This window comes from Cygnus atratus, chromosome 6 (assembly GCF_013377495.2).
Source record: "Cygnus atratus isolate AKBS03 ecotype Queensland, Australia chromosome 6, CAtr_DNAZoo_HiC_assembly, whole genome shotgun sequence".
In the NCBI taxonomy this organism is placed as follows: domain Eukaryota; kingdom Metazoa; phylum Chordata; class Aves; order Anseriformes; family Anatidae; genus Cygnus; species Cygnus atratus.
In genome coordinates this window covers 18,607,468-18,632,384 of record NC_066367.1, presented here as the reverse complement: position 1 = coordinate 18,632,384, position 24,917 = coordinate 18,607,468, and the positions used below count along the sequence as shown (strand labels likewise).

General features: G+C 39.5%; 1 protein-coding gene across 4 annotated transcripts in view; it reads left to right on the top strand.

Moving 5' to 3' along the window:
* The window catches only part of MAP3K20 (mitogen-activated protein kinase kinase kinase 20), a 90,964-nt gene that overhangs the window by 16,367 nt on the left and 49,680 nt on the right, over positions 1-24,917 (top strand). For all 4 annotated transcript variants that reach the window (XM_035567837.2, XM_035567892.2, XM_035567852.2 and 1 more), the window contains exons 3-7: positions 13,562-13,649; positions 18,868-18,969; positions 19,713-19,778; positions 20,779-20,807; positions 20,909-21,046. In XM_035567837.2, coding sequence (XP_035423730.1) covers positions 13,562-13,649; positions 18,868-18,969; positions 19,713-19,778; positions 20,779-20,807; positions 20,909-21,046 — 423 coding nt within the window. The remainder of the gene's footprint in view (positions 1-13,561; positions 13,650-18,867; positions 18,970-19,712; positions 19,779-20,778; positions 20,808-20,908; positions 21,047-24,917) is intronic.

Sequence of the window (24,917 nt, the reverse complement as noted above, 5' to 3'; positions counted from 1 at the left end):
GAAGTTGGCAGTAATGTGGTTGCTGGCACTATGACCCAAGTGCTCTGCTCTGGTCCCATGGCAAACGACTTCCCTGCTAGTGCGGTAGACCTGGATGGAGGGCTCTAATTTCTCACTGACAGGGACTAAGGCTCAGTCCTCCCAGGGTAAACAAGCATACTGCTGTTACTTAATGAATTTGAAATTTGCACTGTGAAACCTCCTGCCTTTTTATTCTTGTGTTATGTGGTACACTGTAAAAAGGGAGAGATTCCTTGCTTGTTCCAGGCAGTGTTACTGAGATGAACGTTTAGTAATGGCACTAACAGGGTGCCTGCCTCAAGAAATTCTTTCAGGGTAAGTGACACGTGATTCTGTAACAACACTGGCATCGGCTGTTAGCACAAGTGACATGTTCGTTGCCTTGAAACTGTGACCCGAGTTTCTTTTTTGGGAAAGAAAAAACCTGCAGACCCTTTCAAAGACTAGGGCAGTTGCTTTGTTTGTCTTTTAAAATCTGTATTTCTGCCTTTTTGCTTGGTCAGTGTTTAGAACCATTAAAAAAGTAAAAGTGACATGGGGACCGAGGTCCTGCAGCTAAAGCTCCTTTATAATTACATATTCAGCTACAACAGTACAAAGGAAAATGAGAGTCCCTTTTTCTTTATGTACCACATTTCAGTTTTCCCTTAGGTTTAAATTGGCATTTTGGACTATGTTCACTGGAGCCACTGAAGAGCTTATCAGAAAAGGAAGGAAACAGAGGGAGGGAAAGAAAGATGGATTTCCAAATGACAACCTTTTGAATAGTCCAAGTTCAATCCCTAAAACAAAAAGTGGAATCTTTTTTTTTTTCTAAATAATGTGCTCTACAGTCTCACCTCTCATCTTGAGAAACATGAAAGAACAAGTAAAAGAGATGACCCAAATCACAGAGTTCCTTTGAAAGAAGAAATTCAGCTGTTTTGAACACTTACAATCAAAGGAAGTGGTTTCCCTAATTACATGAACTATGTGAAAGCTCTCAGAATAGCTCTTCCACCCCAGGATTCCTTGCACTTTAGAAGTTTGCATAAAAGCTCACATGGAGAATCAGATGCAAAGTGTTTGATTCAAATTTTATTAGGCAGAAGTGAGCATACATTCGTACCTCTGGGTTTGACAGCTGGTTGGGTTTGGACCACAATCCTGGTTTTGATGGATTTCTGTCCTATACTTTAAAATCTTTCACTTTTCAGGTTCTCTGGTGAGACACCCCTTTCAAGAGAAAAGTGGAAATGAAAAAATGGAGAAGGGATAGAGGGGGCCTTTTGTGAGCTTTCAGTTGAGGATTCTTTACTCTGATTAGGCTATTCATCGTTGTAAAAATCCATCCATGTACACAGCTTTTAAAAGAATGAGCGATTATATTTCCTCTCATTTTAAAGAAGCCATATATCTTAAAATATATGTTTTGAAGAATTGGGATCTGAACTCTATAACTTCAGTATAATTCCAGCACCACCATCTACTTCAACCTGTCAAAGTTCTGAATTCAGTACAGCTTTTCAGCAAAAAATCAATCTGTTCAGAAGGCTATTACACCTTATGCTTTCTTTTTGTACATACAAAATAATAAAGGTATGTTAGTCTGAACTAAATAGTATATATGAAAACAGGCAGGTTACTTCTAAAGGCTTAAGATCTGTGTTCCTCAAAATTTTCTGTTCCAAAAAAGGTTGTGGGTGGTTTTTTTTTTTGGTGGTGTGGGAGCAATGGGAACAAGTTGTATCATTAAAGGAGAACTTGAAGCAATATCAAGATAATTGTCAGTTGTAGGTACCTACAGTTAGGTGCATCATTTACCCAGTTGAAATGCTTTGTTTTAATAAAACTCCAAATTTTGGCAAAGCAGAGTATAACTTTTTGTTTGTTTGTTTTGGTAGGAAACGTTTTTATTTCTCAAACAGTTTTATTAGTTAAAATCATAGTTAGATTTTAGCAAGAATTATGAGCCTCTGTCCTCTAAGTGCTAGAGATAGGTATCAAGTCTTTACCTGGTTAGGACTAAAAATGATACTTCCTTGACAAACTGTGTCTGAAACTGATAGGACAGTCCCTGAAGGCACGATATGCAGTTACTAGTGGGTGAAATCTTAATTAACTATATTTGCCAGCTTTGTAATAATGGGTAATAGTGGGTGCCTTCTGGATGGACAGGATCAGCCAAACTCTCATTATACTTAGAGTGATAATAAGATATCACTACCTGTTTGAAGAGAAGAGAGGTGTTTCTTTGGGTGCTTTTTTCCTACCAATACTGCATCTTTCCTGTAAGAGGTAACCATTCTAAGCTCCGTGTCTTCTTTTTCCAGGCAGAAGGAAAGACTTTTCCCTGGAATCAGGGCACAGTGTCCCAGAAGCAAGCATCCTCAGCAGACCAGTAGTGTTGCAAGTACAGAGCGCAGCACAGTAGCAGCACATACTGCACAGGAAGATAAATGTTGCATAGCCATGCAGTGCGCTGGCAGGGTACTGGCTGGGTAGGAAGGAGTTCTGCCTGTGCCTTGTAGAGACCTGTGTCTTGGGCAGTGAAGCTTTGCAATCAGCTTTGTTGGAGGATGATATTGTTTGGATGAAGGAGAATGCTTAAGGTTATCCCAGCCTTACTTGTCTTGAAGGTGGCATGGAGAGGCACATTTGCTCGTGTCTGGTCTTTGTTGGGGGTTGATTTCCCTCCATTCGTAAATTAGAACAGTTCTCAGATGAATTTTTGCATACCTCTGGCATTGGAAAGTGGGAAGCAGTGGTATATGTGATGCTGTTACTTGTCCACACCAAAAGACGTGCTCCAAGTTTGAACGTGCTTAGTGCCAGTGACGTAGCATGTAGCTCCTGGGCCCTGGATCTGGCTGCTGAGGTCTGTTCGTTGTAACGGACTTTACCAATGTAACCCGTGTCGTACCCGGAGTAGTCAGTGGGGGGGTGGGACTGTGGGTGCTGCTACAATAGGGCTCTTACAGTTTTATGTTTGAAGGACTGATAAGATACATTAACGAAGAAAGAGAAAGCTAACTAGGTAGCATTTGCAACAACGTATAGTACTGAGCACTTCCATGAGTGCTGAACTCTGTGTTTTTCCCAGCACTGTTTTCTGCCTCAGGAAATGTAGGGTCAGATAGATCTCTCTGGAGCTCCACCAGGAAACTGGGTGAGATGCTCACCAGGCAGAAGTTAAACTGTGAGACATTTATCCTTCTCCTTAGTGTCTCCTCCTATTGTCTTTCTTCTGATGTGTAGATCTTTACTCCATCAAACAGTTGAAGGAAGTGCCTCACCTTGAGACCTGTCTGGCCAAACTGGAGGAGGGACAACTATTTGGAGATACAAATTGTTTTTGCTGCACTCAGGTTCAGGCTGGATCTTTCATTAGCTAAAGCATGTTGTCCTCTTAAGCTTTTCAGGTACAGCCCGTGGGAGAGAGGTTTCATTATTATGCAGCACAACGTGACTATGGCTCTAAAGTTCCTGTGAGCTCATGAAATACGAAGTTCCAGCTTCCTCTTTACTGTTTCATTTATTACAGGTCCTCAGGAAGCACAGTGCAGAGTGATAGAGGAAATAGCGTGAGTTATTTTGAAATCACAAAATAGAGTATCTCAATTTTCTGTCTGGCCTTTTAAGTGTTCTTAATTTCCCATTAGTTTTCTATGCGGTCCTCCTCACATTTATTTCTGTCTGGAATTTTTCAAATAAAATGATGAAAGGGAAAATTAAGATGAACTCTGAAGGTGCAGGTTACTGGTATGTAAGTAGAAACTCACAAATGGAGAAATGGCAAAGCTGAATGTGGTTGCAAGATGTTCTTTCCCTTTACACATTTCCCCTAAAATACACTGTGGTTAAGTAGTGGAGTATTATTGCAGTAGTGTTGGTTTTGCATTCAACTGTCTATTTACTGCTTTTTCCTACGTCCGTATTCTTATAGAAATTGTGGTATGCTTGTACATGCAAGTTAGAGCAGTTTGAGAATTAATGGCAGGTGTGACACTGTGATTTCTTCCACGCAACTCTCTTAAGAGGAAATATACCTGGTTGCATGTGCTCTCTTCTGCAAACCATCAGAAAGAATCGGGAAGGGGTCTCGGGCTTCACATTCCAAGTCTGGCTCATAATTCAGTTTTGCTTTTCCTGGTGGGTTTTAACTGCAGAGTCAAGTTTGCAGCATTGACATGCATCAGGGTTGCGGTACAGCCGCTCATTGTGTCGTAACTGGGGAAGGAACTGTCTTTGGGGCATTACTGTTTGACTGGAGAAGAGTAGTCAGAATTCTGGCTTAATTTGGAATCCTGATACAGAAGTTGTGCAAGTCCACTGCTCTTTGTAGGTCTGCTGTTCATAAAACTCAGAGCCACTGCCTTCGCAGGACACAGGATCAGTCTGTAAATAGTATCTGTCACTCTTCCAGATAGGGTCTTCTAGATTTCCAGTTTCTGCAGAGTTCAGAGATGCTGGTATTCAGGTTACTGCGTTTTAAAAAATATATATTTTGAGGCTTACAGCTTGTATTCATATATAGATGAAGTTAAAAAAGAAGAAATAAAGGTTTCTTTTCTGAAAACAAGTTTAGTATAATGAGGAATAGAAATAGTTCTTAGTAAGCAGATGGTTAGAAATAAGTCTATATAAGGAAGTCATCAAAGAAAAGCTACATCAGAAAGATATAGTACAGAAGTACTAATAAATTTGTTTTTGATACTAAAATTATTTTTTAAATATTGCTAATTTCAGGAGTTTTGTCTTGTTTACTCACTTGGAGAAGGGACAGGTCAGGTTTTGGTGCAGTGTGGTGTCCCGTATTCCCAGAGGCTGTTCTTGCTTATTGTTAATCTAAAGTAGGTGAAAGGGAGATCTGCCTGTAACCTGAGGCAGGAGGGATGCTTACTGCTTAAGTAGAGAAAGAAGATGTGCTAAGTCACATTCCTATAACGCATAGTGGTCAGAGATTCAAATTATAATAATGACTTACTTTCTTAAAAACCCCAGATCTTGTGAACTTGTGCCATGGCATAAGTAAATGTGGTGTGAGCAATGCTTCTTGTAACTGGAAGAATCTCAGACGCTTCAGGAGAAGAATTGTCTGTAACTAGCAACTATTTTCTCTCCTTCGTTTTATGTCAGCTGGTTACAGCCAGAATTTCTGTGCTGAAAATTTTGCCTTTTCAAAGTAGGTGGTCTCTGAGTAGGGAGCAATTCTGTGGTTTTCTGTAGTACCCAAGGAACAGGTAATTTTTGAGTGATAACTCAGGGGAAGCCTTCTACAGAGCACTGATAGCCCATTTGGAAAGCAAAACCCCACATGGTTCCCCAGCGATTGCTGTTAAAATTTAACAGGGAGGTATTGCATCTTGTGCTATTTTCATGAGAGTGGGGCAGCCTGTCCTGTTGGGGAAAATTTTATGGGATTTTAATAGTCACTGGGGTTCTTGTAAGTGGGTTCCCCATCAAGCATCACCCCTATCATTAGCTACAGTAGGTTGGGCTTAAATGATGCTAGGTGGGCTTACAGTGAGTGTTCATCAAGAACATGACAATTTTTTTTTCTTGGTCAAAGTACAGTTTTTTTGATCGAATTTGAGGAAATACTTCAGAATAAAGATGATAATTGGTTCAGAAGAGTGGAGCAGGTTCCATGACTACAGCTGCTGTTATCTTTGTTGGTGTCTTAGCGCTAACTGGTCAGCAAAAGCCACTGTATAATGAGATTAGACTTGTTCTTCTGATTTGTCTTATCCAGATCCCTTACTAATACTCTGTAGACCTCAGGCTGAAAATCAGTGCTCTAGCTGGATAAATATGGACTTGGTTCAGATACCTCTTTGACATTATTTTCTCTGCTTATGTTCCTAAGCGCTGCAGGAAACTTCACTGAAAGGTGTTTAGTTTTGCCCATCACTGTCATACCAGTATGTCTTTCCACAAGGCTGATAGGAGATTTATAGTGACTTTGATCTCAGAAATAGTTTCCATAGATATTATTCCATTTGTTGGGTTTGAAAAGATTAAGATGTTGCATATTAGCCATGATACCCATAATATTTTTGACTGGAGGATGAGAGTGGAGTGGAGTGAGCAGGAGGCCAGAAAGTTTTCATGTTTCATTATTCCCTGGTATTTTCAAACTACCGTGGGTTTTGCTGCTGTACTCCACTATTCAAAGCAAGTTTGTGCTCAGAATATGTGAGAGGAAATGGAAAAGTTTCCTGACATTGAGAGAAGAAATAAGTACTGAAAACAGACTGCTCTATGGGAGCTCAGGTATTTCAGACGTGCTGTTCAGTCCACACATCAATTGTTTCTACTCAGTTGCTGGTGTTGCTTTGCAGTTGGAGACAGCTTCTCACTGTAAATTGACCTGAATAAAATATTTATGATATTGCTTATTTCTAAACTCTTACACCATTACAAATACATAGTTTACACGTTTTGAAGGTTCTACTAACTGTGAATACATATACGTGATATCTGTGCCTTTTTTTTTTGTAAATGGTAGCGTAGTCGTACCTCAAAATGCAATTTTCAAGCTTATTAAGCCTTTTGTAAGGATTTTCTGCAGACAGTGTAGTTGTTTGATTTTATCCTAGATGCTGCAGCTTCTTTTATACAGCCTCTTCTCTTTTTAACCCCCTGTCATGGGGAAGACCAACAGCATGATCCTGTAATCACTTGGTTACTTCTGGGTGGACTCTGTTTGCTCAGCTGAGGTCCTGCAGTGGCAAGATCAAGTCAGTTAGCTTCATCTAAATTCTTTTTACTGTATAAGGCAGAGGGTCTGCTGCCACATAGCAAGGAAAAATCTTACTGTGATTTTTGGGAGGGACTAACTTGCTTTCCATGAGCTGAGCAAACCTTTATTTTACGGTATTTTGATGGGGATGTTCTGAATTCACTAGATAGTATTTCTAATGCCATAATCTTCAAATTATCTTTAAAACTGCGAAGTTAGATTGGTATTAAAGTTTACAGGAGATTGTGAAACTCAGTTTTCTTTTCAAATGGTCAATATCCAATATATTTTACTACTAAAAAAAAGGCTACAATGTAGAAGTCAATGCAAGGTATTTTAAATTGTCTGTTTCTGCCACTGTATTTCCAAAAATGAGAATAAAAATTGTGTGGTGATATAATACAGCAGATTTAAAATGACTATAAGACAATTGTATAGCAATGAGAGTTTGTTACTTTCCTTTATTTTTCCACTTTTAATCTCTGGAGCTTCAACAGTGTAGGACGTAATTTTGGATGCAAATTTGATGCTTTGAAATGTGCTCAATCAAAATTCTTTTAAATACATGTTTTGTATGTCATAGTAGATGTACTTAGGAGAATGTAATTCTGCTGTTTACAGCATTGCTGGTGGTATCAATCTGAGAATGTAATTTAACCCTTATTTTCTATGTGGTTTACAAAATAGTATCCCAATAACACTGAATGTATGGCTGTCTTCTAAGTCATAAGAAATGCTAAGTTTTAACTTCTCAGTAATGGGCTATCAAAAACAGCTTTTAATAGGGTAAGTGGTCCTCTAAGTGAATACAAAAAACGAACCCCAGCCTCACACAACTTTAAGTAAGATGCAGCAATAGTTTTAAGTACTGTGAGTGCCTTTTGAGATAGTTGATAACACGTTTGTGCTGTGAGAGTGCCACACTCATCAAAACACGTGATAACTGTTTATTGCAGTTAAAAGATCTCGCTGAGGATCCTTTGATTTTGCCATGTTGATGTGGTTTTCTTTCTGCTTTCTTATTATCAAAGACAATTTGATAGGTTTAACAAACATTCTGTTAATGGGATTATCAGTGCGGTTTGCTTATTAATAGCTTTCTTTTTGGAGACACCAGAGCACAAAACCTTTTTTTTTTTCTTTACAAAACTTTGAGAAAGCAGACAAAACAGTAGGCAAATTCCTAAGTTTTTAGTTTGTATCTGCTTGATTTTCTTTTTAATGTTCCAAACTGTAGTAATTGAATAATATCCTTGCTGAATAATTGTTCTTAGGTGTTGTATATTTTTGAAACTCTTTAGGTCTTCCTTTATTTATTGCATGTTTTGACTTGAATGTTTGTCACCAGTAATAGATTGTGGAATGAAAATAATCTAGAAAGAGCTAAATTACATAAACTGTTTCCATATCCTGCTCATTAAGAGCTATATTCAGTTTAACTTTTTTAAAAGGATAGAAGGAATGAAGTAATGACAAATAATTTGCTTTGGGTAATTTCTGGCTCCTGTCAAAACCTTAGCATTATTTTCAAAGAATCTCCATGGCATTGTATAATATTTATGTTAAAACATGTAAAACATAAATATCTTCCGGAAAAGTATCTGTTTTTTGGCTTAATGATTTGTCAGCATTACATAAAGAAATCATAAGCCTGTAGTTTTAGTTGCTGATTATTTTTCAGACATAATATTAAGACAATGTTTTGGGCTCCTTTACCTAGGGAAATGGATCTTATGTGATAGCTCTGCCTCCCTCCTTCCAATAACTTCTGAGCTAACTTACTCTCCTATTGTCAGCTGTGTTTGAGAAAGGATTGAGCAATACTTTATTCTCACCTTGCTTACGAAAACAAAAGTTTTCATAGAGGAGAGAGAATCCCCCCCACACCCAATAGATTAAAAACTGTATTGTAAGGGGCAGTGTAGTATATTAGACATCAGTTAATTCACAGGAAAACATTTCTGAGGTATTGGGAAGCTGTAATTTTAATGGACACTGAATGAATTTATTTTTCATCAGAGATCTGTAAATAAAGGTCTAGGATTAATCTGTGTTAGCATTCTATTTTTTTATTTGATTTGATTGTTTGAATCATTTTAATAAAGCATCAGCTGGCCTCCTCCAGCTGCCCTTTTAATAGACTGTAAAGACATGAGAGTTGCTAAGTCACAAACCTCCCAAGAACATGACAAAGGTCAAAGCCTTTAAACTGCTACAAGACTTGGAAAAAAAATCTTTTTAAAGCTGCCTTAAGTGTGTATAAATACCTCCTTAATAAATGTGACAAACATTTCTTTGGAAAAGTAAATAACCAAACTATTGCACAATATAATAATAAATATTAGAAGGCACTTAAGGATTGTTGTATTAATCAGATTCCTTGAGTAGCTAACCATTTCTAACCCTGTAATTTTGCACAGAGCGACGGTGCCTCTTGCTGTGCAATTAACTGATTTATTAACAGCAGAGTTTGTTGGCTGCTGGCTGCCTTGATGTCCTTGCATTTATTTCCCATGTAAGTCCCAAACCAGCGGGCTCAGACCAGGGTAGAAGGCAGGCAGTACTTTGTCCTTTCCAGCCAGCTGCTCCACAGGTACCCAGAAGAAATGTGATTAAGTTGCTGTGGGACTGCTTTGTCCAGACTTGAGCAAAAAAGTCTTTTGATGCTGAGAAAACACTGTAGACAGATGTTCTTTTGCAGGTCCAGCTGTGCTGGTGGAATATGTTCCTAGCTCAAGCTCTCAAATCATTTCTCTTGACTAGAAGTGTGAGTTTAACAACTTTCCAGCCCATTTTCAGGGCAGAGAAGAGTAACTCCATCAGAGTGAGTAGATTGGTCTTTGCTAACTTCAGCTGAATTGGGACGGGAGCTCTGACGAGAGCAGCTGGTGTGAGGAGCTGGCAGGCAACAACACAGCTGTACACAGAGTGCCTCGGTCCGCAGCCTTGCTGCGTCTGCGGCTGCAATTAAAGATTTGACGATGAGGCCTTTTCTGCGTTCCGGAGTAGTGCCAAATCAGCATCGGATGGCCATTGCTCACACCTGCAGTCAGCGCTGACCTTGAAGATGTTTTCAGAGCTAAGCTGCTTGCTGTTCCCTCCATGTACCTCAGCAGGCCTTGGGTCTACTAGCACCAATGCGGTGTTGCCCTGAGCAGGAGGCCTCCTTGGAGGAGCTGCTGGAGGCTGGTGGGGCCCTGTGCAGCTCAGACCTTCCACTGGCAGGGCGGCTTCTCGCCTCTTGATCCACATCTTGGTGGATCTGTAGGGCAGAGTAGGCATAAATGCAGTGACAGCAGGCTGCTTGGAGCTAGCACGTGGTGTCTCTGCGGCTTGCTTTGCCCACTAATTGTGCTGCTGGCCACACTGAAAAGCCACGTTGATGGTGTCTGCTCAGCAATTGCTAAATGCTGACAAGGTCAGGAAGAAAACCCTGATTTTACTTGCTGAAAACATTCAAGATACTAGTTATTTCTGCATAGCTATTTGGACTAGAAGGGTGAGAGCAGTACTAGCAGCTCTTGAGGCAGCCGTAGTAGTGTGTCAGCCATAGATGAGGTAATTGACATTTTCACTTATGTCAGTAGGCAGAGATTAAACAGGCATAAAAAGAAATTATCCATTAAGCACTGTGATCCAGTCCATGGTTCATAGTACACAATTAGTTTGTACACTGAGGGATTATCTGAGTTCCTACTTCTACTGTAGTTGTGTCACAAATAACTTGAGTGGGTTTGATTTATATTAGTGCCACAAGAACCACTAAGTGAGAATTCAGTTAAAATGTTTTTAATGTAATTTGCTCAGACCTTGACTTTCTTCATAAAATTCAACCACTATCAAGAGTGTGTATTAGGTTTGTTTAGACTTCTGAATCTTTTTGCCTTCAAGAAGTGGTATATAGTCTGTTGTTCCCTTTAGCAGCACTCAGGCAAGGAACACTGTTTCACCCATGCTTGTGGTGTAACTACAAGGTTGATAGTTTTAGCATGGTTTGTTGATTGATAACAAACAGACTGTGACTAAGCTTATCGTGGGACTAAACACAATATTCAACTCCATTGCAATCACCTTGTATGTCTGAAGAAGTCCAAGAAGTTTGTATCAGTGTGTTTGGGGTGTGCCTTTCCTTCATCTGAGCATCCTCTAGTTCTGTTTCAATCCAACATTAAAAAAAAAATATATAATAAAGTAACTGAAGACTTGTTACTTGTCATCACCATGGCTTTAGAAGGAAATTGATGCTCATTTAGGTTACATAAGATAGATAGCACCTTTACCAAAGGAAGCGAGTGTGTCATACCCAAGCCATAGAGGGCTGAGTTCTTAAATGGCCTCCAGGTAGATAGATGCATTGTGAGATTTTCTTCCAGGCATCTAGGAATTTGGGATTTAACGATGAGTTTGGTGCTTAAAGGTGATTCTAAATATTCTTGTAAGTGCCTAAGAGGCCTTTGAAATACTGGTCTATAACTATCACTTTGTAATTTGTTATGTGAAGGTCACAATCTTTCATTGAAATATGGCACCTTCTGGTCAAAAAAAGTACAAAAGCTTCAAAGATGTGGATTGACTTGCATCTGATTCTCGCTGTAAGGAGTAGGTGTCTTTAAATTGCCTAATATATTTCACAGCTGATCTACAGCAACTGAAAAGAGCAAAGCATGAAAGGAATAGTCTAGAATTGCTACTGCTAACAGCAGAGTGATTAAAACTGTTTAGAAAGGATTTCTTTTACAAGTAATGGTCCTTAGAAAGAGTTGGTAATTTCTTCTTCTCTGGTTCCTAATTTGGGATATCTGTGTGCAATTAGAAGGTGCCTTTCCTTATGCTTAGATGGAAGCTTGCTTTGGCGTCTGTTAAATCCAAGTTTAGAATATGAACATCAATTTTAAGATGATGTTAATAGCCTCAGTCGACACAGCATTTCTTCAAACTCCTGGAACGTGATCTTCATGTGCAGTATACTGTAAATAAGATAATCTTGGAAATTCAGAAATAATTATTTCTAAGTAATGAGAGCAGTAACAGCCCCTCCTGTTGCCCAGTGGCTCGAGTGGGGCTCTTGGGGGCTCAGCAGCCTCTTGTGTGGGGCTGACAGCAGTCAGTGGGCCTGGCTGCAGTGGGGCAAAGGGCTGCGCTCCTTGCCTGTGCTCATCCCACAGTGGTTTTGGTCATTCTCCAAAAGATTTGTCTAGTGCTACTTCTGTGGCAAGGACCTGAACGCCTCATGCCCCAGTAAAGTTAAACGGGGGGCCAGTCATTTCAATTCTCTCACGGCCTATTTCGGTACGTATGTTGTAAATGTCAGCAAGTAGTGTGTGCAGTGTTTTGAATACATGGATTTTAAGTACTGTACAAGAAGATGGTTGTATTCAAGAAAAGATGGTTGATTCAAGAAAAGACAGCCTAGAGAGTTTGTCCAATGATGCTTGTGGCCTGGTGTACCTGTTTCATTTCTAACAGTATTCAGGTAGACAGTCAAGGAGTACTGGGTGTCTTGTTTATCCAGCAGGAGTGCTGGTAGGAATTAGAGGACATTCCCCAATTTAGTATTTCCTGAAGAAGATTAAAGCATAATACAAAAAACTTCTGAAGCATAGGGGGCTCTGCTAGCCCACGGAGGTAGAGTTTTGAATGAGTAGGCTGTCACCAGTATCCCAGAGGATGCTACTGAAGGAGGTTGGAGGGTGCTGCTGGTACAACCTGCAGTGCTGCAGCTGCAGGGGTCTGGCGCAGAGCAGGTGGAGGGCAGAGCTCCTGCTGCCACAGCCCTGCTTGGCGTGGCGGATCCCGCTCAGATCCTGCAGCTGCCTCTAGGAGTGTATCTGTTCATCTGCAGGCGAGTCTTCCTACATTCACTTAGATAGCTGCCAGTTAAGTTCTTGGATGGCCTTGCGGATCAGTCGTGGCCTGCAGTGTGATTTTCTGGGAACAGCATAGGTTTTAAAAATGATTTTTCTGATACTGTCTGTAAGTAATGCATTGTTAGAGAAAAAAAGTATAATGTTATATATCTGTATTTGCACAATACTTACATTTGTTTAAAAAATGTTTCTAAAATATCTGGAATATTTATTTTAATGCACTGTAGAGATAAAAAGAGGTAAAACTGTTGTGAGACCTCAAAGGAAACATCTGTCTTTTTCCCTCAAAAAACAGGGGGTCCACGTGTCTTAATTTCTGCGGATACATTCTCATTTCTTGCAGTCTCTGTCAAACCTAGAAGCATTTTTCAAATGGAATTCAAAGATTTTGTTTATTTATCCAGAATTTTTAAACATCTGCAGCCTTCTCTGAGAAGCAGTTTCAACTGCACCGCTGGCTATTTGGCAGTCTCAAGCATGCTTGCTGTGCGTATTCGATTAGACTCTACAGCGCATGCCTAGCAAACTCCATGTCTCCAGTAAACATCAGATTGAACTGTGTGTGCACGGTATGCTCTAACAGCCTGGAGCTCTGGACTCGCTGAACCCACAGTGCTCTGTGCACAAACACAAATTCTGGATAGAACTGCTACAACCCTGCCAAAAATCCTGGGTCTTTCTTTGAACAAAATTTTCCAGGGCCTTCAGTTTTTCCAGACTTAGCTTCTACATCTGTGCCTTGGTCATGAAAGAATTGTATGATCTTTTTTCCAAACATACTAAGCATTCATCTGCCAAACTATCTCATGTGGTTTTCAAATGCCAATCATTTGTGAACAGTCTTTCCTATATATGTGTGTATATATATCCATGGGGGTCTAAAATAAACTAATATAGTAAATGCACTGTTCTTAATTGCCTACCTTTTTTGTTTGCTTGTTTTCAACAGGCAGAAATACTCAGTGTGCTCAGTCACAAAAACATCATTCAGTTCTATGGAGCTGTCATTGAACCTCCCAATTATGGCATAGTTACAGGTAAGCATTTCTTGTCTGACCTTCATCTTGATTCTGTCAAACTCTGATGTTAGGAGGAATTAACTTTACCCAATTTCAGTGTTTTCTAACTGTTCTGGCCTCCTTTGAATGTTACAATGCTCAGCACCACCTACCTCAGCATGAATGGGAGCGCTGGAAGTGGGAACCATACTGCTAGCAGTTGGATTCTGGGGCATTCTTAACGCCCAAATTCAGCACTGCTTTAGATGGAAGCTTTGACTGTGTTTTCTTACCCTTTTCTGAGATTTTCATAAGTTCTCACAAGCACTATGAAAAGAGAAGACTGAGAGTCTGCTCAGAGCAGAGTTGCACCATGAATTCTGCCTGTACTAAAAAAAAATGAGAATCTACATTGTGAACTTCCCTACCACGGGAAGAGCTTGAAACAGTCAATGATTTATTAGACACCATAAGACAATTCCCTTTATTCACTGGAACCTGGGTTTCATTCATTCTTGCATTTCTAGAATTATGTGGAGGTTATTTTTAAGTGTGTGGTAGTGGTGTTGTTTTTCTTATCACCCTTTTAAGCTTCCTTCCCTTATCTTAGGATTTGGTGCAGATAAAAAAAATACATTACAGATTATATGATTTTTTACCTTCTCCTGTACAGGAGAAACTAGGTAAGATGGCAACAGAAAATACACCTAAAGCAAAGAAATCTACAATCTGCTGAAACAATGTTTGGAGAGAGAAAAACCATGAAAGTGTGGATTAGGGGATGTCTTTTGTCAGGGCTGTAACACGTCAGAGAATTTGACTGTAAAGAGTAGTGTACTGACCGAATGCATGTGTTACAAATCTAAGGGCTTTTAATGAAGATTTTACCCTTGTCTTTCGCTATTTACTTGTCTACTCTGTGTACATGATTAGTGGGCTGATACTCAGCAAGCACTTTTCTATACTTTTCTGTTATCCAGTGCATACAGTGGTAGAGAAGTTGGGAATGTTTTTCATGATCATTTTTACAAAAGAAGAGAATTCCCTTGACTTGATCATAATGCTCTTATTCAAAAAGGACTTCTTTACTTTAGGCATAGGGGACATTTATCTCATCACCACCACCTATTTAAGTTTTGCATGTGACACAGTCTAATATCAGTTTGAAATGCTGCCATTTAGATTTTTACTGTTCTCCGATTCTTTATGAAAGACAGGATTGGAGCTGGTATTAATGTACTCAGCTCTTTCTTTTCCCATACAACATTTTCAGAAACTTCTGATCAGAGAGGCAACCTTCAGCACTGCAGTTCTGTTTGTGTGGCCGCAGGCATAGGGTTGGTGCAGCTGCCAGGAAAAGGCATTTCTATCACAGGGCTGTCCCAGCACAAAGCAGGTCTAGCTATTATCTGTCACCTGCTGGGCAGATGTGAGGAAATCCAGAACCTGGTCTTTATGAATGTAGGTAACACCAAGCTGTCTGTAGGCAGTATCATCTGCTTGTCGACCTTTGCTGCCCTGGCCAGGGTTTCATTTTAGTGTAAGCTTCTCCAGGAGCTTCTGCTGCAAAGGGTCCACCCAGCATCATGTGCTGGAAAAAGCACAACTTCTAATCAGCTGTTTAAATCCCTCTGATGGTGGACAGAACCTGTGAAAATTCAGTTATTTCTACCTGTCTCTTAGACCTCCTGTTATCACAGTAGATGGCAGTGTAATCCGGTGGGAGCACTTGTGAGATACAGAACTGCTGTATTTACAGGCATATCAGGCTACTGGAGGTCGCAGTGTTGAAGCCAGTACTCCAGGGGTGCATGAAGGGTGTCCACAGCCTGCACCACTTGGAGCATGGATTGGTGATAACATATCAGAAAGGAACTTAAATACCTGGTTTAAGCAATAAAAATAGTAAAAAGTTAATAAGTCGGGTCATATAACATAATTATTTGTAATGTAAGTTTAATAAGTGTAAACCAGAGAGCAGACTAACAAAGCAAATGTGTAATGAACACCTCAGAATGATGTCTGGATCAGAAAGTCCTCAGTTTGATCTCACAAAAGGTCAGTGTTCAGAGAAGGTCATTTGACCTGCTTGCCAGTCACAGGACAGAGAACAGCTAAAGTGGTTTATTATGTCATTGGGAATGGGGACTTTTTAACTGTCTGTGAGAAGGAGACTATACTCTGTGTGGTCCAATGACTTTGTTATTTGAGGAGCTCTGAATCCATCCTGGCTAAGGAAAAAACATTTTATTTTGAAACTGCATTGGGTTCTCTGTGCAACTTCCAGGGAGTCTGGAGTCCCTTGGGTTGGAAGGGGAGCAAGGCTCCATTTCCCCACACTGTTTTCAAATGGGAGCGTGACTACTGAGAAAAGAAATGCTAATTGTGCTTGACTTATCTTTTAGAGAGATGTTCACTTCATGGTCTTCTGGGTAGTTTTCAGTGCTGCAGTCTCAATCTTGTGTTTAGTCAGAGATCCATGTCTTGCAGTCTCAATCTTGTGTTTAGTCAGAGATCCATGTCTTGCAAGAGAAAATCCCAAGCAAGAAATCCTAAGAACTTAATGATTCTTGAAAATGATGGAGATTAGGGCATTCAGCCAAGCATTGGCATGTACTGAGTATTGGCTGTACATAACATCTTATGTGGGATTGTCAAATAGTTCTCTGGGAATGCCCTGTAGGAATGAGAAAAGCTACATGTGCAGTCAAAACATGTTTCCCCCACTGGGATGTATGTCAGTGTTACAACTCATCATCCAGCCCCTCGAGCTGCTGACATGAATCACATCGTTCTAGATGTCATTGACTGCCAACAGCAGTCTTGATGTCTAGCTTTCAGATCTGGTTTTCGATCACTGCTGCTTCCTCCCTAAAGATTCTTGCAGCTTGTGTGTCCCCTCTGTGCAGAAGCTTACAGTGTATTCCACAGGGAGGGGACGGTTTGCTATTCACAACTTTTCTTTCTGAAGCAAATACCTCTTATCCTTTATTGAAAAAAATAATCCTGACAATATAATTTTCAAATCCATATCCCCCTTGTAAAAACCCATGGCACAATAAATACAGAGGAGAAATACTAAAGGATCGAGCTGTGTTTATTGAAGGTTGCTCGTCTCCATTCACACAGAGCAGCAAAGGGCTCAGGGATCTCAGTTATCCCTGACCCTGGTGGATCAAATTATGCATTGTAAAGGCATGCAAAGTGTGCAGCCAGCCTATTCCTGAAGAATCCATTTATAAGATATATAATGACATCATGGGTAAAAAAAAGCTGATGTTTTAATTGAGGAAATGTGCAGGTCAGCAGCTTGGTCCTCTTTCGGTGACATCAGAAGCAGCGTGCCTGTCTCCTGCAGGGGCTACTTGCAGCTGACGGTCCTGCAGCACTGAACCAAAACTAACTTGCCACTAGAGTGTTCGCTTGCAAGTGACTTCCTATTTACTCCCTCTTTCCTTTCATTTAGCAATGGGATCTTCTCATATGGCCTCCCATATTCTAGGCTGCAGATTCTGTCTTGTCCCAGAGTTTCTTTCCCCACTCAGTAATTTCCCCATGGTTTCAATTTCATTGTTGAGGAGCAATGTTTACTTTGTATGCCTTTAGCCTATGATGTATCTATCGTTCATTGATTAATACTATTACGAACAGCAATCCAGGTATATTTTGTCATCTTAGGGGGGATGGATTTTGTTGCTGCTTTCAAATGGCAGAAATTAAGCATTTCAATTGTATACCAGCTGGTTTGCCTCATTAGCTATGAAGATTTGGGGAATCTTGTAAGTGGGTTTTAAATTCTGCAGATTGCCCAAGGAGCACACTGAACAGCCTTTGGAGAGAGGGGCGAAAGGCTTGGAATTGCTTCTTGCATCCCCTTACTCTTTGTGCTACTTTGGCTACACACGGCGGCATGTGCTCACTCTGTCCTGACAATCAGAAAGAAGAAAATGTATCAGCTTCTTCAGCTGACGAGCAACATCTTGCATTTGTTCATGGTTCACCAAAAAAACTAAATAAGCATAAAGCTTATTTGGGAAATAACAGTAAATACTAAACAAAGGAGCTACAGCCTTTAGGCTGCTGAATGTGACCTGCTGCACATGGAGATTTGCCCAACTTTGCTTTAGTGTTAAGTCTGTAGTTTCTTCCTTTCATTTTTTGTTAATGAATAAATTACTTGATCTGCTCTATTCTTGGATGGGGAAGTAGGAAAATTAATTTTTTATGTCCCTTTCTACTTGCAAACCCGTTCTTCCTAACAGAACACCATATATTTAATACCTGATTTTACTTTTTAAAAAAAAATAATTATCCTTTGTTATGGGGCATAATTTAAACACAGAACTGCTGATCAGTGGGGAGTATCCTCTTTGAAATAATAGGGGAGATCTGGTACCACCAATCTCATCTGTTAACTGCTGTTCTGGTTGGGAGAGGAACGTTCACTGTTTAAATATGGAAGAATTTCAAGCTATATAGAAGTGGCACTGTGGAGGTTTCCGTTGTTTCTACTTCCACATTTAAAAGTGTGTAGGTGTAATGAGCTTGGTATTCCAGCTCGCAGCCCTGTGAGCCCTGAAAGTCAGACTGGATTCTGTCTGTCACACTTGCAAACACCGATGGGCTGAAAAAGCCTTTGTTTCTACCTGCATGATCCTGCTGTGGGTTTCTGTAGGTGTAGGTGAAAGAAGTTAAGAAAAACTTCTGTTGGTGCTGAATAAGGAGCGTAAGAAAACATCTTGCTTTCTTAGCTGTGCTGACTTGCCCTAGGCTGACAGAATATAAAGCAGTGAAAGCTTAACACCATTTGCATGCCAGCTGTAAAGTCACAAGTGGACTAAATTGCTCAGTGGCGTGTTACCATTTTTACATAGATCTCTCTCTGAACAGAACTATCCTTCATAAATCTTTGAAAAGAAAATAATCACCAGAACCTTTTACTCCAGAATTTGATCTGCCTTGCCTGAGCTCTCTTTACACCAGAGCTTTCTAACGCCTTTTAATTTTAAAGCCTGTCATTATAGATTATTTTACATTTCTTTTCCCTTAGCAGTAAATTATGTCTGTGCTGGGACAGCCGGAACAAACTACTACTCTACTACTACACTACTAATAACGTTTGCTGCCGAATGCAAATTCTGTCATTAAGCTTGAAGTTGGCTGCTTTCTGCAACTGGCAGAGTTTCTATTAGATCTTTGAATTTAGGTGCAGTGTTTAAAACTGTCATGTGCTTTTTTTTCCTTTTTATTGTAATAGAGTATGCTTCTGCTGGCTCACTGTTTGATTACATTAATAGTAACAAAAGTGAAGAGATGGATATGGATCATATCATGACCTGGGCAACCGACATAGCTAAAGGTAAGCAAGACCAGTGGTGTATGTTATGTCTTACACAGTCAGCAAAGTGTAAAGCTGGAGATTCTTTCCCTATGAAGTCAGAAAAGCTTTCCTATACTTCCTTATTCAAATTGTCCATAAAAGAAAACAAACAACAACAAAAACATCAAACATTCGCTGTTTAATATGTTTCTTGATTATTCTGAGTCAGAAATCATTTCTGGAGTGAAAATGCCTTCTGTGAGCCAGTTTTACTTATGGTTTGCCCCTAAGTCCCAAGAGGATAATCTTGCTGATGTAGTGTAATTATGAGGTAAAGTGCATAATTATCCTTACATTTTATTTGAATTGGTATATTTAAGGAAGCTTGTTCTCAGTAAACATACTGACATTTTTCATATAATGATACAGAACAAACTGTTCTGTCCTTTGGGTTCTCTGTGACCACACAAGAATTAGTGTAAACTAATGAACATTAAATTCATACCATTCATTTCTCTACACATTAGAGAAAATAACTAAATATGAAGTTAAAAAGCATTAACATACCCATATAGGTGCTCTGAGAGATATATGAGCTTTGCTTAGTGATTTTTACTCAAAGCAGGTTATGGGGACCTTTGCTTTTCTCGCATCCAATCAATACAGCCTGCACATATGCCAGCCTGTAATGAGGATGAGTAATGGGATCTAAAAAACATGACTGCTGATAAGTGAGGCCACCCTCGGCCTGCCTAACGAGACTGTTCCCTTGTTTTGTGTAGGAATGCACTATTTACATATGGAAGCTCCAGTCAAAGTAATCCACAGAGATCTGAAGTCCAGGAACGGTAAAGTAGCAAAACAATAAAATGCTCTGTGTTTACTGTTACCTGTAATTGTAGCACTCAAATCTGTACATGAGCTTTGTGAATGTGCAGAACACCTTGGCTGTCAACAAGCTGCACTGGCTGTTGCTGAGGCACAGAAAAGCCTGTTTTCTTCTCCTCTCTCCTCTCTGTTCTGAAGCTGTTGGAGCTCTGCTACTGTCCCTGGCATCATTTAGAGCACTGTGGAGGGCTCTTTTCAAATTGTGTCTGGCTGACCGTGATTGTGTCCATCTTATCAGCTGTCAGAGATTGCCTGGACACTCCTCGCTTGTTTTTTCTATTTGGAATTGTTGAGTACCAGGGAAGACTGGCATGCACCAGACACAGTAGACTGGATAAGACCTATTATTTTTTATCTGAAAATCTTGTTTTTGTCATGGCCTGTTTTGTGGTTTGACAGATAGGCATGTTTTTGAGTAATGCACACTCAGCATAGAGCTGCACTGTTTAGACTGTACTTGGCAGTTGACAAGCATTTATGAAATTTGCTGAATATTGATTTGAACTGAAACATTATCTAGTAGTGGGACAGGAGGGACTCCATTTTAATAATCTGCACAGGGAAATAATAGTCACAAGAAAACTAGATCTCGTTTCAGTTGTAAATTTTCTCCTTTTTTTTTTTCGTTTAACAAATCTTTTGGAGAGTTTGTTGTTAAGCCTAACTGCTACATTGGAGACAAGGGAGATTATCTATATTTTAGTTATAGTTGTGTTGCTGTCTTTGAACTTAGTAAGACCTGAAAGGCTTTGCAGTTGTTCAGAGGCTTTCAGGTATTCAGCAGATGGTCTCCAAACCTGCTCAGAGAAATCAGGACAATTGTGAATGTCTGCATATTTGGGTGCTCACTGAGCATGGAATTGCTTTCTTGATAAAGTGCAAACTTTTTTTTGCTGTGAAAACATATTGCATTTGTTTTTAAAGGCATACTTGTAACCTATTGTTTTTTTTCATTTTTAGTTGTCATAGCTGCTGATGGCGTGTTAAAGGTATGAACACTTTAATTATGTGAGAGATGCTGCTGCTTGACTCAATGGTTTGATGACTGATAAATTAGGTTGACACTCTACTATCTGTTTATTTTTGCCAGATCTGTGATTTTGGTGCCTCAAGGTTCCACTCACATACAACACACATGTCATTAGTGGGCACTTTTCCATGGATGGCTCCAGAAGTTATTCAAAGTCTCCCAGTGTCTGAAACATGTGACACATACTCATACGGAGTGGTAAGTGCCTCTCATTTCTCTCTGCATACTAGCAGAACTCCAGTTCTGACAGAATTCATGGGATGCAAGAACAACAATTCTAAATAAGGACAACAAAAATATCACACTTTTTCAGGCCTCACCCATAATTTGTAATTACGTGTTTGAAAATGGTTGGAAGAACAGTGTCTTGCATGTTTGGTAAGGTCCATATCTGATTAGATTAGCAGCATGCCAGTGTGGGAAATGCATGCTTTACCGCAAGTATTCAGCATATGTCAGAAGGCTTGCAAGAACCACTGAGCAATCTGCATCATTAATCTCTGCTTGTGCTTTAGTGAAGCAGAAGAGAAAAAGGTTGTGTTGTAATAGGTGTATACCAGAACTTCCATAAAATGGGGTGTCACTGAGTTTATATCAAAAAGGTAGCCACTTTTCTATGCTTGATTGTTTAAAAGATTCTGGTATCATTACCTGGTAGCTGAGAGAACAGAGGCTGTACGTCTTGTGGAGGTAGAGGCCCAATCTAAATATACAGAGAACACCGGCATGGCTTTGCCATTTATGTGAAGGGGAAATAATCAGTAATAGTGCATTAGAATGTCAGGCTTGTAGGTAGAGTCATGTGAATTATTTCACTCTGTCCACGGTCAAACTCTAAATTGTTTTTGCTCTGCAATACAAAATAAATAGGCTAGAAAGAGTACTGGTCAGACCAATTATGAGTCTTGCCCCATAGCCTTTCCATGACAGCAGTAGTTAATACTTTGGGAGGGAAGAGAAAGGAAGTGGGGTTATAGTCTGCGTGCGTATCTGTTTACATAGCTTTTTGGTTTTGGGTTCCACTGTGGGTGACAGAATGGGGAGTTGTTTCAGAACAATATATTGTAAAATATTGTTCCTTTCTCTTTGAGGGGTGGGAAGAGATGTAATGGATGCACTGTAGTTTTAAGCTAGCACCTATGGTCTTACATAGCTAAGCTGATGTCCCAGTGGAAGGCTACATAGATTACATAAACATTTTGTCAAACAGTTGTTTATAGTGAAAAAAATGAGAGATGATGATGGGGTATCTTACAAATGAAAGGTTGACGGTTTGTAAGGGGAAAGAAGAAGCCTATATCGGCAGATTTAAAATCCTTGCTTAACTGAACTAGGGCACAAATAATAATAGAACATAAGCTAACAAATGTAAATTGTTACTGGAAGCAATCACATATTATCCAGTGAAGGGAAACATTCCAATTCCAAAACAAAGAAAAAATGTTAGAGGAGAAAGTCCAGAAAAGGTCTTATAGTTCAAGACTGCTCACATAGTCATCTTGGTGTGAATTGACTTCAAGTAACATTCTAGAAGTGAGAGAAGGTAAGAAATTGTTTAATATTTTATCATATCAAGTATTACCAGAGCTGTAGGAACAGTATGTCACACAGTTTACTTTTCCTCATCCAAGAAGTAAAGCTCCTTTGACAGTTCTGTGCTTGAAGGTAAAACTAAACTACTCTCAGTATGAAACCACTTCAGTGTTACTAGAATATTTTAATGTGGTTATGGGTCTATAGTGGTACTTCAGTATGCCTAATAATATTTGACCCACATTTTTTAATGTCCTGTTTTTGAGCTAATGTGCTCTACTATGGGTAGAAGCTTATGAATTCATAAACACTTAGAAATGAATTCATCTTTTTATAACTCCAATGCTATGTCTTGGAACACCATTGTTTTCAGAGGAGATTCAGGGGTAGAAATGAAGAATGGCAGTGGCCCAAGTTCTCAGTTGATGAAATTACTGACATAATGGAGTTGTCAGAAAGCAGGAAATTGTCAGAATATAACTTTGAAAGTTGGAGTCTCCCTGTTATAAGTGTTGGATTATCAAAGAATTAGTTAGGAGACTGAAAACAAAAAAAATCTTAGAAGGGGTATTTTTGTCTTGTCAAATGATTATCATCTGTAAAAACAACATTTAAAGAATCGTTTTTCAAAGTGTAACGCTTGCCAGCAGCTTTTGTGCTAGAGAGACAAATCTGCATTTCTTCAGTTAAAGGCTTGTTAACAAAGAACAGAATCGTTTCAAATGTAAACTAGTAAGATGCTAGGAATAGATACTCTGTTCATGGTATTTGTTACCATTCCTGTAAGTTCATTTAATTTCTTTCCTATTTGTTTTTTTTTTTTTTCCTGGCTGGCTTTTCTTTCTAGAAACTAGTCTGTGATTTTAAATATTCTGCTTAAGTCTGAGAGCACTTTTCCCATGAAGTGTCGAAGTCTTCCTGTACAGTATAGGTCCAATTTGCTTCTCACCTGAAATGAACTTCCCTCTTTGCAAACAGTTGCATATGTATTTGTAGCTAATGTTCATGTTAGCTTCTCGTGCTCTTCCTGGGTGGATAAAGAGTTCCGTATTTTCTATTTGAGCTAAATAGTAAGTAATACATAATACAAGCTAGGAAATGCTAAAGCTAAATATTCCAGGAGATTTATTATGCCACAAAGACAGATTTTGAACTTCCTTTAGCCGTGCTGTGATTCACTTTTCTAATCCATTTCCAAATCCATACTCTTGAGCAACAATTGCCACAAGTGATCAACCCATAAGTTCACCTGCATCAGTAAGGGTATCCTGTCATTGTGTGCACTGCCCAAAAATGATTATTTGCTTCTCTCAAGATATGAAAGTGTGGGGAATTAGTGTTCCCTCTAAAAGCTGTTCTGAAATCATGAAGATAGATGCTCAGAACATGTTAACCTGGCAAAAGGATGGCAGCGTGAGTTTGTGTACCTGTATAAGTACACAATATAGTTGTAAATGCTTACAGGAACGAAAAAGTAAAAGCATTAATTGGCTATTGGTAGAATAGAGACAAGTTAAACGTAGCAGCTGTTGCACTCCTAGCAATAGTTCATACATTGCTTTAACTATGAGGACATGTGTTATTTATAGAGGGAATGTTGGCCAGCTCCAGGGGTTATCCCTTACTCTTTTTTGAAAAGAATTATGAGATCTTTAACTTCCACTTGGATCAATCCAGAGGGGACTGACCTAATTTTCATGGCAAAGGGCAGTACCTCTAAGAGAACAACACTTTCTGCTCATGCTGTACTTCTGATAACTGTGGCTCCTGATCCTCATCCGTGTACACTTTCCTATGAAGAGAAAGCATTTCTTTTTTTTGTGAACGTTTTCCATGCTTGTTGTTGTTTTTCTTTTTCCTCAAACTACTCTTTTGGATGTTCCCTGTCCTGTATGGCACTTCGAATTTTTGTTGGCTTTGCACGGGGGTTGGTATTTTCTTTCTTTTCTTCTCTAGATTGTTGTTATGTAGATGACAGGATAAGAATTGAAATGCGCAGCTGAACTGACAGAACTGAAGACATTTCATTCTTATTCTCAGCTTCATGTATGGAAAGAACATTCATACCTTTATCTCTCACTCTGTTTCTCTGTGTGCAGAGAAGATCCTAACATCTTCAGATGTCACAGCTTACAAACCACTATAAATGATCTCAATTTGTTTTCCATCACGGTGTCTAGCTTGGCTATTTCTCTGTGAACACCTGCTGTCTGTCATCAGAGGGATGTTATGTGATCAGGAAAGCAGGTGATCCTCACCATCAAAGATGGGAGTGGAAGTGAATCATGTCAGTCTCTCAATTAAATTATACTAGAAATGGAAGATAGATTAGTTTCTGTATGATGTGAGCAGAGGACTGAGTTCAGAAAATGGTCAGAGTGTATATTGCAATAAAGAGGCCAGGGTAAGTCAGGTTCAGGTGCTTTTTCTGCTGTTGAATGACCCTGGGGACAGGAAGCAGCAAATGGGAATACAGAAGATACCCCTTTGCTATTGTTTTTGTTGTTGTTGTTTTGTTTTTGTAAAACCAGTAATG